General features: G+C 41.2%; 1 protein-coding gene across 3 annotated transcripts in view; it reads right to left on the bottom strand.

Annotated features, from left to right (window-relative positions):
- The window catches only part of RPS6KA2 (ribosomal protein S6 kinase A2), a 473,151-nt gene that overhangs the window by 2,601 nt on the left and 453,175 nt on the right, over window positions 1-17,375 (bottom strand). For all 3 annotated transcript variants that reach the window (XM_074990258.1, XM_074990256.1, XM_074990257.1), the window contains 5 exons: window positions 17,201-17,359; window positions 15,829-15,990; window positions 5,621-5,697; window positions 3,722-3,839; window positions 312-449 (listed from right to left, as the gene is read on the bottom strand). In XM_074990258.1, coding sequence (XP_074846359.1) covers window positions 312-449; window positions 3,722-3,839; window positions 5,621-5,697; window positions 15,829-15,990; window positions 17,201-17,359 — 654 coding nt within the window. The remainder of the gene's footprint in view (window positions 1-311; window positions 450-3,721; window positions 3,840-5,620; window positions 5,698-15,828; window positions 15,991-17,200; window positions 17,360-17,375) is intronic.

Below are 17,375 nucleotides of genomic sequence, written 5' to 3'. Positions count from 1 at the left end.
CAGCCACCAGTGGTGGCTCTGTGTTCTGTGCTGTTATTTACCCCTAAATGTGTACGAGCCCAGTAAGCAGTGGAGGTGTTGGTAATGTGCTAGATGATATTGACCTCATGTGGTCCAGCAAATTCTCTCATTGGGCACTGGTCACATCCCAAGAGTGTCTAATGAGAGAGGTTCAACCTGTACTATATCTTGGACACATTTGAAAATAACCCCCTTGTTTCCCGTATCTCCAAAGTATTACCACAAATCCCATCTTTACTGTTAGTCAGGAAGTTACAGTTATTCTCTGGGGAAAAGATGCTGTGTTTTACCTTCACCAGGTGAACATCCTGTCTGCTGAGTTGATTTTGAGATAGATATTCCCTGTTCACTATCCATGGGTGTCTAAGCACTTGGATTGCTGTTAGGCGCTGATGAGGATCTACATGAAGCATCTTGGAAACAATATCCTGTAGTTGAAGGAGCAGGAAAAGGGGAAGTATAAAAACTTTTTTTTTTTTTTTTTTTTTTTTTTTACAAATCTAATTGGAAATATTTTACTTACTCATGGTAGGTTCATCATCAGTATTTAAACAGACAGTACAATGCATCCAAGCCTTTCTAATCCTGAGTAATATTCAGAAGTAAAACCAAATTTTCAAGTGTGGGTTCCTAATAGAACAACCAAAGTTCTTAACATTTAAGCACCTTCAAAGAGGCCATTAACCATATTATGAAACTGGATGCCCTCTGAAAACATCATAATTTGACAATTGGCCTGCACATGGGATGAATTTCTTATATCTCTTAAAAAAGAAAACAAAACTAACCCAAATCAACAAACCAGGTTTCCCCTAGGAAAACTGGGACACTAAAGGCCCTAAGTCACTTTTCAAAGTGTAATTTAGATTTCTTTGACACTGAAGCACTTCTGACATATGTTACATGAAGTTAACCAGCTTCAGAATGTTCACTAATTACACCCAGCTACTTTATTATGCTGTTATGATTCCCACATTGCTGACAAGCATGGAAATCAATTTTAATTAAAAAACCTCCAACTACAAATTTTTTTCAGAGTTCAGTTAAACCTTTGTATTCCACTTATTTGTTACAGTGAGGTTTATATGGGGTGGTGGTGTAGCTATGTTGGTCCCAGAATATTAAAAGCACAAGATGGGTGAGGTCATATCTTTGGTTGGACTGACATCAGTTGGTGCTAGAGACAAGCTTTTACACTTACACAGCACTTCTTCCTCAGATTTGAGTTGAATGGATCAAGAACTGTCTGACAGAACTCAAAGTAGCTGTCAAGGGGAAATCATTGAATGGGGAGTATTTCTATTGGGATTCTGCAGATATTGGCTGTAGGTCTGGAACTATTCAACATTTACTTGAATGATCTAGGAATAAATATAAAATCACTACTGATAAAATTCTCTGAGGCAGAGATTGGTAGAATGGAAAGTAATGAAGACAGGGCAAGTGTGAAGAGATGTCCTCATCTTGGTGTGCAGGAGGAGGATGAGTTCCTCTAGGATTGTTCCATGCCAATAAGACACCTGCCAGGCTTGTGCAGCCTGGTAGGAAAGGAGATTAAAGGAGGGAACTCCCCACAGGAAGGGGAGGAGCAGGAAGAAGTTGTTTTGCCCAGGGATGGCTGGTGACAAAGGGAATCTAGCCCAGGAAGAACTGAGTCATGTTGCTCCTGCAGCTGTTGATGGTAAACAATATCTACACCAGAAAACCTGGTAGAAAGAGAACCCCATGAGGGGGAAATACTCTGTGGGACTGAGTCCTTAGAGTTGACTTTCTAGGGCTACTTGAGAGATTGGTCCTTGTTCCCGCCAGCTCCCTTTCCCCCCGCTTGCAAAAGTAGTGGAGGAACAGGAGCCAAACACTGGCCTTTGAAGAGGTTCACTCAGACTGCCAACTGGGGGCGGGAGGAGAAGTGGTAAACAGGACACAGTGGGACCTGGGTGCAGGGAGTGGTTCAGGGAGCTTGTCCCTTCACCCCAATAGGCATGCAGACTGCACTATCTGGATTGCTTAGTAAACTGTGCCCATTGGAACAAAATGCATTTTAATACAGCCAAATGCAGAGTTGTACATTTAGGGGGCTAAAAGAATGCATATGATACTTTCAGAAATGGGGGGAGTGAATCCTGGATATAGCAGTGACTCTGAAAAGCATTTAGGGGTCATAGCGAACAACAACTGAACACGAGCTCCCAGTGTGATGCTGTCAGAAAAAAGGACTCCTGATTGAGTGTAGTAACAGAGAGATAGCCATGACTGAGTGTAGAGTGGTTATTTTAGCTCTGTTCTTGGCATTGAGAAGACCTCTCCTGGAATTCTTTGCACAGATCTGGTTTCCACATTTTAAAAAGTTGCTTGGAAAAACAGAGTGCAGAAAAAGAAAAGCCACAAAAATGATTTGTGGGCCAGAGAAAACTGCTTACCGTGAGAGATGTAAAGAATGCAATTTGTTAAGTTTATCAAAAGAAGTTTGGCTGGTCACTTGATTATATATGTAGGTATGTTCACAGAGGCACAATAGGTGGTACTAAAGGGCTCTTGAATTTAGTGGACTGAGGCGTAAAGACCACCAATTAATAGAAGCATAAACCAAATAAATTCAGATCACAAACAAGGCACAGATTTTTAACATTAAGGGTGATCAACCTGTGGAAGAAATGAACAAGGGCAGTGGTGGATTTTCCATCTCTTAACATCTTCAGGTAACAACTGGAAGGTAACTTATGCTTGTCTAAAGTGTATTTGGCTCAATACAGGGGTAATTTGGGTGAAATTCTGTGGCCAGTGATATACAGGAGGTCAGATTAGATGGTCTAATTATCCTTTCTGGCCTTAATTTTTTTTTTTTTTTCATTCTTTAGAGTTTGAGTCTTGTGGTTAGGACTAAGACTGAAGAATCCTTGTTCTAATTCCAAATCTTTCACAAGTCTTCTGTGACTTTGGGCAAGTCACTTTGGCTGAAATAAATGTATCCAATACTTGGAGGTGTTGGTACACGTTTGAGACACGTTGGGCCTGAGTAGAAGGGCTGGGGGTTGAGCGCCTGTTATTTCAGATGAAATCAAGAGGAGTTGTGGGGGTTCAGTACCTCTGAAACTCACAAAAGTGGGTGCCCCAAATTAGTGGCCATTAGTGAAAAAATTGGCCATAAGCACTTTGTGCTGCACTTAAATAGCCCTCTCTTTTTTTAAAGTGCCTTTTTCACAAGTCTCAGAGAGAAATTAGCATTTGTAAAGTCAACTGAGATGTGAATGAAAGGTGCTATGCACAAGGCAAAGTGCTAATGATCTAAAACCAGAGCTAGGTACATATTTTAATATTAGTTTATGGGCTGCCTTTTAAAAAGCTTACTTTTAGGGATTACACAGTGATCCGAAATTAAACTGGACATATGTTTTTTAGGTTGCTCTCTTTTATTTAAAAAAAGTTCAGTCAAATTAAAATAGATTTTTTGTTGGACTTTGATATTAAATTTCATCTATTTGTGTTCATGCTGTATTATGCCTTACATTCCTGAAACAGGATACAGAAGTCCATAATGTAATTACTTACACAACCATTATGACATAGGTCTCATTAAATACAGCCTATGGAGATAATAGAGCTTCTGATTTCACTTGCTCTTGCTTAGAAAGAGCCTTACATCTTGCAGAATGACCCCTGTTTTTGGAAAGCAGAATAAGAACAGAAAAAGTCTGCTGACCTTAGCAGCATCAGATACTGAATCCCAGTTTCCTCCTGTAAGTGCGTACTTCCCGCTGCCAATCCTGGCCAGTATTTCTTCTGGGGTGTCATCTGGTCCATTTGCAAAAGGGGTGAATCTGTGACACAAACATTTTTATTGTAAAAAGGTGTCTTTATGTGCTGCGTATTTTTGGCATACAATTATAGGACCTGATTCTGCAGCCCATTCATATCTTTAGGAACTTAATTGAGGTAAAGACTGCAGAAATATTCCCTTAATTTTTATTTGGCTATGGTGAGTTTCTCACGGTCAAATACTGTACCATCCCCTATAAATTAGCCTGCACAGAAAAAAGAAATGCACTTCTATTCCCCTCCTTTTGCTTTTCAATATGTAAAGAAGAGCTGAAAAGATTTTTTTTTTTTTTTTTTTTTTTTTTTTTTAAGTATGGGATTTTTCCTTTTTTAAAAAAGACAAAAATTTCGATCTTCGTGCCAAGGTGACTGGTGAAATAATAGAATTATGACAAAAAAAGCAGGAGGCAAATGCTCTGATGAGAAACAAAAGAAATGCTGGAAAATAGGCACCTTTCAAAAATATTAAAAAGCCCACCTCTCAGGTCTTCTTTATTCATCCTAATAAAGATTGCAAAATAAATCACCTGTGATAGAGTTAAGGGAAAGCCAGTCTCACCACCATAGCTATCTCCTCTTTGGAGTACAAGTGCCTGATACTTTAGGCTTCTCACCTTCTGAATTTTTATATGGCTGACAAATTTGAGGACTCACGCCTCTCCTTAAAAGATACCAGAGAAGCGCAGTTGTCGTGCTCCCAAACAATACAGCAGCTCCTACAACTGTACAAACATCTCAGAAAGAGTGTGATAATTTGTAAAGGAGACGGTCTTGCATGCCCAACAAACGCAGGCTCAAAAGGTATGACAAAGATTTTTCAGCTTGGGGACTGTACGCTGTCTCCTTCCTAGTTCTGAGGGCAGGTTTCTATCCAAATGGCAGGCCCTATATGAGGTAGTCCAATGGATATTCAGATTTTCTTTTCAGGATTACATTTTTAAAAAGGGCCCTGAATGAGCTGGACCAGAGACTCCTGGATTTCAGAGGTTCAGTCTGTACTATGCTGTGGCCAGTCAGCCTTACCTCTGCTACAGCCATAAGAAACTTCACATTTTTCATTTGCAAAGGGGTTCACAATTTTTGTTTCTGATTTGTGTTCTAGGAATTTCACACAGCTTCAGAGTCAAACTGAGTCTTCGCTTTCAGCCCTCTCTCCTCCTCTCAATCTACTTTTCCCCTCTATTGCATTGCAGCAGTCTTTTAATCTTTGCCACCACATCTATACCTCCTGGCTCTTTCTAGTTCTCTCTATCCAGCGGTTCTTTTCTACAATCTTATTGATGGTAGGACAGCTTCCTTCTTTGCAAATCTTGCCACCAGAAGCAAACTTCTTATTCTGTTTGCATTATGGAGCCCACATCTGTCTTTCAAATTGTATCTGAATACTCATTTTTTTCACTGGTGCTCAGACACTGTGGTGATCAGCCAAGTACAAGGACCCAAATTGCATAGAACACACCTTAAAATTGAAGCTAATGAAACTCCTCATATGAATAAGTTGAACAGGATCTGGCTCTTAGTAGGCTACATTATGCAATTATGATAACATTTTAAAAAGTGTGTAAGTGATGGAGGCATTTAGGAGCTTATGTCTAACTCAGTTCTTAAAGTGCCAGACACTTAGCTGCTTCTGAAGATCTTATCCAAAGTCTGTTTTTTTCTCTCTGATGCATTTGATATAATCTCACAGAATACATTGTATTTATCCATGACTTTTTAAAATGTTTAGCAGTTCTGAACTATCCTCACCAGAGAGTGTTGCTGCTAGAAATCTCATACTTACCCAGCCAACATGGTGTACAACAGGATCCCTAAGCTCCAGATGTCACAAGCAGCATCATAACCTTGTCGTTTCAAGACCTACTCAAGGAAATCAAAATAGGCACAGTTAATTCTTGCTCATGAATTCTGAACTACAAGAAAGTGTTGATGTTTTGGCAGCGTTTTAACATTTTGCAGGGCTTGATCTACCATGCAGGTGGAATAGGAGGTTGCCCTGGACAGCAAAATTGTCAGTAATTGTTTGTGTGGGTAATGGTAGAATGGCAGGGAACACACTATTTTAATGACGATAATAGGATCTATTTAGCTAGTCTGAGACACACAAATCCAAAGAAGCCAAATAAGATGGAGAGGCTGGGAGGTGTGTGCAAAATGTTGAATTTTAAAAGCCATGAGTACAAGCAATTATTCACACACACAAAATATGTAAATACTTTAGAGAATGTAACTCAAGTTAGTCACCCCCATGATATGCAAGGAAATTGCAGAAAAAAGCAATAATGGGACTGACAAACCCACTCCTAAATTTACTACTGAAACAAACGTGAGCTTCTCTACAGTGCTTCGTTAAAATGATTCTGGACATTAAGAAACACACACTTATTTACACGAAAGACCATATTTGCTGCTCTTGCAGGGTGAAGGGGGCTTAGCCGGATGTATATTTATGTACACTGAAGAGTGCCTTTAAGCTGGCGGAACCATGTAAAATGGCCATGATATAAACTGCGTTCTAAGGGGCTGACTTTTAAAAAGATCATTGCATGAATTCATATGCCCTGACCAGTCTATGTTCACAAATACAGTATTTGTGCATACAAATAGCTGGTAAAACACATGACCGGTCATTTTCCGACCAATATCCCATTTGTCCACTCACTCTCACTTACCTGTGTGGATATCATGTATCTGCACAATGTGACTTTGCATCACTGGCTTTTATACGTAAGAACATTTGAAAATACGCATGTGAAAGCTTCTGAAGTTACAGCAAAGATGTTACTGCATATGGGAAGGTAGTAAAGTAACCCTAGAATTTGAGATCAGACAGCAATATTCATTTTACGTTATGACCAACTAACTTATGTTTAGCAGGTGGTGTGTGTAGAAGGTGACCAGAAATACATGCTGCTATTTAGGCTCTCTTATGGACTGTGATGAGTGGGCATTACATTGGATTAGGTCATAAAGTAAAGTATCATGACATGGTCCAAGATGAAAGTCAGAAGTATCCCGCTGGAGGTTTTGGAAAACAGGTACTGCTGCACTCTGACATGAAGTGTTTTCCGTGATATACAAGGTATATAATCTGGTTCAGCACCTTTCAGCACCCTCTTCCCCCACAAAAATTGTTCCAGTATCCCTCTTTTGGATATCATTCATTTGGTTTGTCCTCACCCTTGTGAAATGCAGGTGTCTCAGCCTTTGGTATGAGTACCTTCTGTAACAAAGTCCAAGACCTTATTTAAGGGCCAGATTCTGTCACCTCATTTGTAAGTAGGGCTACGCAGGAAGAATGGTGGTATAAGCTGAATAAGTGTAAAACTACATATGAATCCTCTAGGTTTTGCTTTGTAATAGGTAAATGTCATTGGAATTTCTGACTTTTTTGTTTTGTCAAAAATGTATTACATGTAAGTGTACTGAATTTTTCTGAAACGGGGGAAGGGAACCAAAGCAAAAAGATATAATATGGTTTAGCTTAAAAAGAAAATTTAATGCACTCAGGTTGCATCTACACTACGAGATAAATTCAAAATCATTAATATCAATTTTGGAATTTATAAGTTCAAATTTGACCATCCTCACTTCCCACGTGCGCCTCACAAAGTCAACTCATAGCTGCTGCGCTCAAATTGACTTAACATTGATTGTCACAGTAGTGCATTGGGGGAACCCATCCCAGAGCTCCCTTGTTCCCATAGCATTCTAGGTATGCTCACTAGTCTTTGGCCTCATCTTCCCACATTGCATTTTCCTCATCCCCTCCCGATCCCTGAAAATATGCCCATCCCTGTAAATAGTACAGGGTCCCTCAAAGTTAGATGACTGTGTTTTCAACTGGCCGTGCACTGAGTGTCCCCCCCGCCCATCATTGCATGTGATCCCTGAAAATAATACAGGGGCCTGGACTGTATTGTAAAGTTAGAAGATAAAGGATATAAAGGTGTAGGAAGGAAGAATTTTTCACTTTCCCGTTCACTACAGGCGTGGGGGGGGGGGGGGGGAGATTCAGTGGGGGGGACCAGTTGAGGTGGCAGAATGTTGAAGTAGCTAAAAGGAGACAAGTGTCATATTAGGCCCACTGGCAAAATGTGTACATAAGAGAGAAAATAATATAGAGGATGAGAACGATTTAAATAACGTATGTTCTGTAAAAGATGTCCCCGGAAGAACCTGTGCTAAGGTAGTTTTGGAACAAAACAGAACAACACAGAAAGAAGGTTGCTGTAGGTATAATAAGGTGATGGTGGAAGCCCCAAATCTCATTGACTGGCTGGGCCAGCTTGTGCTTCCGGAGAGGGGGACAAGCGCTGAGGGCCCGGATGACATGGTCCCTTCATGGGGAATCAGCCCTTCCCAGTTTGTGAGACTTCCCCCCTGATGGCAGCAGTAAGCCCCTTAGCCACTTGGGGGGCTTCCCCCTGGAAGGAGCAAAACCCCCAGTATCTTAGCTGCCAGGGGAGACTTCCCCACGGTAGCAACAAAATCCCCAGTATCTTATCTGCCCGTGGAGCCCTAAATGCATGCAATCTATGACTTGGTGCTGCCTGGTAACATGGTCTGCACCAAACAGCAGGCACATCCTTTTATTGGGTTGGGGGCTACCCACGTGATGTGGTAGAGCACAGAAAAGACCCAGACTGTGTGGCACCTGTGGGGGAGGAAAGGGGGTTCACACACATATGTAAACTGCTGAGAAGTTTCTCCACACCTTATGCAAGCACGACCCCCACCACAGGTGCCACGTGGTGTGGGGGGGGTCAGCGGCTGGCACCAAGCAGTGCAGAAAAAAATAAGGAGCTATTTGTAATGGGTAGATACACTCACAGTGCTAATAGCAAAGAAAGACAGACATTTCTCAGGCTCTCATACAAACATGAGCCCACAGCCACAGGCTTGCTGCTCCGGCTTTGAAATTCATGGTCTTCCTGGTACCTAATTCCTGTGCACCTGGAGAGCAGCGGGCAGAGTGGAGCACTGTGAGGCATTGTTGGTTACATATGGGGCACCTCTGGAGGCTAATAAATTCAATTTTAAGATGTGGCGCTTCCACACTGGACTTTAATTGAACTTCTGAAATCAAGCTTGACCTTATACCCGTCAGGTAACCGCGATTTTGTAATCTCAATATTTGTGCTCCCTAAATTGAGCTAATGGTATTAATAGTGAAGACAGTTATGTGGTATTATCGAGCTAACTGCCTTAAATTCAAATTTGTCTCGTAGTGTAGGTGCAGTGTAGATGCAGCCTAAGATTAAAATGCAGTTACACCTTGAAAGGTGACCAGGTAAAAATGACACTGTTGGGGGTTCTAACTTTCAGTGTATGTGTCTATGTTAAGAAGAAAGGTCAGCTTAAATGAGACCTTGCCGCCAGTGCAGACACAGCTTAACGGTTTTTACCTTAAGGTCCCTGAGGGTCCATCCTGACCATTTAATGCATTTTTAAAAATGTAAAACCCTCTTTACTACAGTGTATAACACATTAGTTAAAATGTATTATCTAAAACTTTTAAAACTTGATTTACGTAGTCTAGACAGGACCTTAAGACTCTCAGATTGGAACTAATAACATTACAGATTCAGCACACTCAGTTTTGAGAGAGAAGAGAGAGCACTTTTTTGTCTAGGCTAGCATAAAGATGGTATTCGGGTCAGGTTTAATTAACATCCTAACTCCTGAATTCTAGCTAAAGGATTTACTCTGCCTCTATATTAAAAATAGGTCAGCTTTAGGTTGGGCTTAATGAGCACATATTAAAGCCAAACTTAATAATTTTTTCTTATGTAGAGAAGCTCTAAGTGTGCTATGAATAAACCTGCCTTATGACTGCAGCAGTACCCGAGAGGTACCTGTCTTCAGTCCTTTGGGCTGCATGGACAGCTAGCACAAACACAAGGGGCCTGATTCAGCTGTCCTCTGCAGTGATGTAAATCAGGAGTCTGTGGCATTACAGTGGAGTAACTCTCTCAGGACAGGGGAGGAACAGGGGATTCCTGGTGTTTTGAGAAGGGCCTTAAGAACATTTGGACCGTCAGGTGGAAGAGAATAACTAACTATTGTATTTGCTTCCCTCTTGCTTTAAAAGTGAGGCAGTATTCTGCTAACATTCTGAGATTGCAGTTGTTGTAGAAAATCAGTTTTGCCCATATAGGCTATGTCTACACTTACAAAAACTTTGAAATGGCCATGCTAATGGCCAGATCGAAGAATACTAATGAGATGCTAAATTGCATATTCAGCACCTCATTAGCATGCTGCCAGCCACAGCGCTTTGAAATTGTCACATTTTGCTCCCGCGGCTTGGCTACACAGGGGTTCTTTTCGAAAGGACCCCACCAATATCGAAATCCCTCATTCCTATGAGCTCATAAAATAGGACTAAAGGGATTTCGATGTTGGTGGGTCCTTTCAAAAAGGACCCATGTAGCTGAGCCGCACAGGAGTGAAACGTGACAATTTTGAAGTGCTGCGGCCGGCGGCATGCTAATGAGGTGCTGAATATGTATTTCAGTGCCTCATTAGTATTCTTCGATCTGGCCATTAGCATGGCCATTTTGAAGTTTTTGATAACTGTAGATGTAGCCATAATGGGATCACCAGACACTGTGAAAGGAAGGAATATTCTGTAACATTTTTCTGTCCTGATGCCCTATCGCTGATTAGTGATCTTGATTCATTGAAGGTTAACATTGCTAGATGGGCCAGGGGTTGTGGTGGATTCTCCATCATTGATTTTAAAATCAAGATTGAATGTTTTTCTAAAAGATCTGTTCTAGAAATTTTGGAGGGTTTTTTTGGGGAGGCTGTTCTACAGCTTGTATTAGACACATAGTCACTTGAAATGGTCACACTGGTTTCTACTGTCCTTGGAATCTACACAAAAAGTTGTTTCAGAAAATCCTGGCTAGGTAAACTTTACCAAATCTCAGTGACATGGCAAAACAGTTTCCATTTGACAGATGCGTGGAGTGCACTGAGTACTTCGGAAAAAGCTAACTTAACAAGCCAGTCATGATCTTGGGGAAAGAGATTAGACAAAAAATTCAGAACCTCTTAAAACTGTATTTCTGTTTACCGTTGATGGTGCTGGCTGGCTATTGCATCAAGATTGTGTTAAAGTCTAATAAAATAAGAACACATGTTGGTGCGTTGCAACTTTCAGATAACTTTGTTGCTGATTTTTACATCTTTGTGAAATAAAATGGGGAGGTTCCAAAGTAGCTCAAATAATATATCCATTTTGGAGGCTGCAGACCTGGTATTTAGGCAGAAAATCTGCATCCTTTGTGATGCAAAACCCAGTCTTGTACAAGCTTATGCTGTAGAGACTCTTGAAAAGGTACACCTACAACTACCACTTATGAGTGGCCATACTAGGTCAGACCAGAGGTCCATCTAGCCCAGTATCCTGTTTTCAACAGAGACCAATGACAGATGCCCCAGAGAGAGTGTGAACAGGACAGGTAATCATCAAAAGGATCCCTCTCCTGTCAGAGAAGATTGCCAGAAATGCCGTATTGTTCCCCAGCAGCAGGAATGGTGGAAGGGCTAGTTGGAGCTACGAGGCACACTGATGTTTTAACCATCATGCCCAGAATAGGTCTATAAGAACACAGTGAGTAAAGTGCTAGCACAGCCACCAGCACCTTGTGTGCCAGTGGGAGCTGGGAGTGTAAAACTCAAGGAATGGTAACTGTGTGGGACATTTTTGATAAGGTTTAGCACAGACCATGCCTGTGTTTGTACAGTGAATAGGACAAATGTGGCTTCTGAGCATGGAAGCCACCAAGAAGTGTATCCAACATCATTTCTTAGATTCTGCATGACTAGGCTGAAATATTGTAAAGATAAGAATTCTCTGGTACTTCTGATTGTAGTGGGAGTTAGGAAGCATACAAGAATGGAGAAATCAATTCTTTTGCATACACAAAAATTCTGACAAAGTTTGGTTGAAGAATAAAGGTTTTTTTATTTTTACCTGAGATGAGCCTCCTGTACTGTCATGTAATGCCTGGTGCTTATGGGCTTTTCCCGACACCCCCAACTGAACCATGCCATTTATTCTTTACTGAGAGCACTGCTCCCACTAGGTGGCATGCTGGTTCTTCCTCTTAGGCATCTTTTTGCATCTATGCTATTTTATGCTGCAATAGCCACATTAGCATCTAATACTGAAAATTAAATGGCTTCCAAAATAAATAGATTTAGATATGCAAACCTGCCATTACACCTCTGCTATTCTCCTTCTGTATCATATGCTCAATCTCCTTCCTAATGTCCAATTTAATTTTGCATGCACATTGGAGGAAATAGTTGCAGTAGGCGTTGTACTGAGACAGTAAAAGACAAATCTGAGCCAAAGGGCAGCATTATGTCACAAGGAAAATGTAGAAGCAGCACTTAAGGCTTTCATGTAAGCAGGCAATTATGGCAATGTTTCAATTGGCCGCTAATGTTTCCTGCATTAGGACAGTTTGCTTAACTCACTGAGATGTTAGACTTATGACTTTGGGTCTGAATTCAGCTTGCCTGCTGTCCAATCAACGTTTTGACCTGGTAGTGTTTTTTTTTTTTTTTTTATTATGGATCACACACAAAAGATATTCCATAATGAAAAGAAAAATCAGAGTAGGCAGATTACATCTCTCAGAAAATGACAAATGTTTAGTATTGCATATGTGGTCAAATTTTCATCTTAAAATTAAGTTCTCATGGAACACTGGTATCCTTTTCATCTACTGTAATATATTTTAAAGAGTTCTTTCCGCTTGTCAGAAAGGAAAATCAGACCAACAGCAATAAAATAACTGCCCAACTGTAACTTGACAATGGATGAGTTCATAAAATGTGTATTTTTATATATTGATTACAGCTCTGGTTTGTGTGTGTGTGAGAGAGAGAGAGAGAGAGAGAGATGGAACATGACTGCATCTAACACAATGAGCCACACCATGTGATGATGAGATAGTGTCAATTAAACAAGTCACTTTGAGCATGAGCGCTGTATGATCTGAAGTTACAAAAATTCCGTCAAAGTATTATCTGCAGGAAGATGATCCATTTACTTCATAGTTACAGACAGATAAGAGGCTACTTTTTGGGCAGGAGGGTTAGGAAATTAGGAGGCAAGGGAGGTTGAGGATTGCATACTATCAGAAGGAAAATGGTATCTGTAGTGGAATGATTTATAACGTTATGTAGTTTTGTTTCGGTTATTTGTTAATAACCAGCTGAGGTAGTCAAACAGAATTGTACATTCGGGGACTTGAATCAGCTAGTAAACATGACTGGAACAAATAACTAACAGTCATCCAGGAGATAAACTTGTTAGTACTTCAGGGAATGACAGATATGAGTTTCAGGTGCTGAGCCATAGTGGTGCCTGCATGGTCCAAGCAGGTAGGGGAACTAAAGCCTGGGGCATGGTTACCACAAGATTAAGGGCAATCAAGAGGAAAAACACTACCTCAGTGATAACCTGGAACTAAAGGGATCCAGTTTCTGTGACCTGGTTCAAGTCACTTGACCTTTCTCTGCCTCAGTTCCCCATCTATAAGGACTGAGGATAACAGCAATTCTCTGTGTCGCAGAGGTGTTGAAAGGACACCAACTTTAAAATTGGGAGGTGCTCAGATACTACAGAGATGGGGATCATATAAGTTCCACAGCTAGAATCTGGCCTTTTGTATTTCCTTTTCTTTCTAATACCCTTTTGCACTCTCAGCAGCATGTGACTCTCAGTAGTCCTAATGATTTCTGTGGGACTGCTCATGGTGTTAGGTACAATCATGACTAATGCTGTCAGAAACTGTCCAAATGAATCCAGAGACCTGATGCCAAGAAGTTCAGACATGGTGCCACAAAGAGAGAGGAGGATGGACTAGGTAAGGAGATATATACCTTCAAAACAGCGGCACAGCTATGGGTACCCGCATTGCCCCTCAATATGCCGATATTTTCATGGCTGACCTGGAACAGCGCTTCCTTAGCTCTTGTCCACTAACACCCCGTCTCTAGTTACGCTACATTGATGACATCTTCATCATCTGGGCCCATGGCAAGGAGACTCTTGAGGAATTCCACCGGGACTTCAACAACTTTCACCCCAACATCAACCTCAGCCTGGAACAGTCCACACAGGAGATCCACTTCCTGGACACCACGGTGCTAATACCCGATAGCCACATCAATACCACCCTGTACCGTAAACCCACTGACCGCTACGCCTACCTTCATGCCTCCAGCTTCCATCCCAGACACACCACACGATCCACTGTCTACAGCCAAGCACTAAGATATAACCGCATTTGCTCCAACCCCTCCGACAGAGACAAACACCTACAGGATCTCTACCAAGCATTCTTGAAACTGCAATACCCACCTGAGGAAGTGAAAAAACAGATCAACAGAGCCAGACGTGTGCCATGAAGCCTCTTACTACAGGACAAGCCCAAGAGAGAAACCAACAGAACACCAGTAGCCATCACCTACAGTCCTCAGCTAAAACCTCTACAGCCCATCATCAGGGATTTACAACCCATCCTGGACAATGATCCCCCACTTTCACAGGCCTTGGGAGGCAGACCAGTCCTTGCCCACAGACAACCTGCCAACCTGAAGCAAATCCTAACCAGCAACTATACACCGGACCACAGTCACTCTAACTCAGGGACCCATCCATGCAACAAACCCCGTTGCCAGCTCTGCCCACATATCTACACCAGCAACACCATTACAGGACCTAACCAGATCAGCCACACCATCGTGGGTTCATTCAGCTGCACATCTACCAATATAATTTATGCCATCATGTGCCAGCAATGCCCCTCTGCTATATACATCAGACAAACTGGACAGTCTCTACGTAAAAGAATAAACACACACAAATCAGATATCAGAAATGGCAATATACAAAAACCTGTAGGAGAGCACTTCAATTTCCCAGGCCACACAGTAGCAGACTTAAAAGTAGCTATCCTACAGCAAAGAAATTTCAGGACCAGACTCCAAAGAGAAATTTCTGAGCTACAATTCATCTGCAAATTCGACGCCCTCATCTCAGGCTTAAACAAAGACTGCGAATGGCTGGCTAAATACAGAAGCAGCTTCCCCTCCCTTGGTGTTCACACCTCCAGATCAACTGCTGGTAGAAAGCCTCACCCTTGCTGACTGAGCTAACCTTGTTACCCCCACCCTTGCTCTGGCTTATTTATACCTGGCCCTGCAGATTTCCAAGACCAGCATCTGATGAAGTGAGTCTGTGCTCACGAAAGCTCATGCTCAAAACTTTTCTGTTAGTCTATAAGGTGCCACAGGACCCTTTGTTGCCGTTACAGATCCAGACTAACACGGCTACCCCTCCGATACAAGTAAGGAGAGTTCACTAAACCCTTAACGCCTTTTTTATCTTCATTATAACCACTCAGATTCTGTCTGTCTGGATTATTATGTGAGGAGTTCAAGATTTGAGATATTTTGCAGGCTGTTTTTTTGTTTGTTTGTTTGTTTGTTTTAAACTCCTGAAATCTTGGACCTAATTAAGCCATTAGCAAAACTTCCCTTGACTTCAGTGAGGCCAGGATTTAATTCCAAGAATTTTTCTTTTGATTTTTAATCTTGGTTTTCAGTATATTCATTTTGAGACTAACTTTGTTTGGATGAGGTACGTTGAAGGGGAAGTAACCTGACTACAAAAGTGGAACAGCTGGGGGAAAAGCGATCCATATAACCTGGCATAATCAGTCAAAGTCACACCCAAGGAAGTCGCAGTACGATGTGGCTACAGTCAGTAGGGACAAGACAAAGCTAACCAACCAGGAAATAAGATGTGTGACAGTTCATAACAGGGCATATGAAACTTGTCTCTGTTCTAACTCCTGCTTTGTTCCTTACTCTTTTTTTTTTTTTTAATAGAAAGAATAGGGATAGATGTGTGTTTTGTTATAAAATACCGTATCCACAGTTTATGAAACACGGTCTTACCTCAGGGGCTACGAAGTTGGCTGTGTAGCAAGGTGTCATGAGCAGGCCATTCTCTGCTCTCAGCTGTTTGGCAAATCCAAAGTCACAGATCCTGATGGAATCTGGGTTTCCTGACTCATCCATATAGAGAATATTACTGGGTTTCAGATCTCGATGTACAACCTTAATGAGAAACAAAGAAATTACATAGGCAAGATTACATAGTTTGCAGACTTGGTTACCATTAGGCATTTTTCCTGACGGGTGAATGTGTGTATGAGGGGGTGGGGGTGAAAAGAATGTCACTTTTTGAAAAATGAGTGAACTGCTGACATGGATACAGAATTGCACTTATGTTAAGATTAGAAATAATACCAGTTATGTCCTCTGCTGTCATCCAAGAGTGAAGCAGATGTTCCAGTGGAGAGGCATCTCTTTTGTGGGATTGCAGAAGGGATTAGTATACAAACAAAATACCTCCCTCTGAAAGTATAGGAAGCTCTTTGAATCTCAATGATTTAATCCTTCAGTTACAAAGAAGGCTGCCAAAGGTGGAAAGCGTGGACTCATTTGAGTGTGAGGTTCTTCCGCTAGCTGCTCTTAAAGTGAGTGCCTCTCAACTGAAGGAGGACATTTTCATTTTTCTTCATTTTGTTTCCAAAAAATCCTTTGTGTAGTGTTGATGTGCCATGGTGCTTCGCTAGAAATGGCTGAATTTCAGTGGAATGCAAATAAATGGTAAACATTGTATCAGCCAAGCAAAACAGTCATGAAAATGTAGCAGCCTTTGTATAAAATGAACTCATTCTGGTCATGAACATGATAATGAAAAAGGTACCCTGCATGTCCCAGACTAATAGCAAAAGAAAGTACTTCAAATTGCTATAGGTAGGAGGCTGGAATTTCAAAACTTGCGTTATTAAAAGACTGTAAAAACTGACTCATGAGATGATCAAAACAGCATAAGCTTACGAACTGGGAGTTTGTTTATGCACCTACATGCTAGGACTAAAATAATTTATTCAACAGCTCATATTTGTCCACGTTGTGCTTAGAAACTACAGTGATGACTGTGGTAGGAATAAATAATCTCCACAGAGATTTGAAAACTAGAATCCTTGGGATAAAAGGCATTAGATAAATATGGTATCTGGCCTGGGGAATGGCAAGAGTGGCTTTGACCTCATTTCACAAACTGGAGGCTTGTTTTTAATTGTACTTGTTCAATAGTAAAAAAAAATATCATTCTTTTAACAGTTTCTTTGTACCCTTGAATGTACATTTTGAGCAGCACCCCCATTTAATTTGTTTCCCAATAAACAATATCAAACTACTTTTATAAGAGTTAGCTTTTACTAAGGTTGACATGGAGAACAGAAATATTAATACTCACTCCTTGGGAATGCAGATAGTCTACAGTCTTCGTAATGGTGCAGAGGACAGCACTAGCTTCTCGTTCTGAGAAACACTTCTGTCGAAGGATTCGGTCTAAGAGCTCTCCTCCTCGCATTAGCTCCATAACCAGGTACACATATTTCCCATCATCGTACACCTAGAAGAGGAAAGGA

The sequence above is a fragment of the Carettochelys insculpta genome, chromosome 3 (assembly GCF_033958435.1).
Source record: "Carettochelys insculpta isolate YL-2023 chromosome 3, ASM3395843v1, whole genome shotgun sequence".
NCBI lineage: Eukaryota > Metazoa > Chordata > Testudines > Carettochelyidae > Carettochelys > Carettochelys insculpta.
The sequence above is the reverse complement of the archived record's forward strand: the minus strand, read 5'-3'. Positions and strand labels throughout refer to the sequence as shown.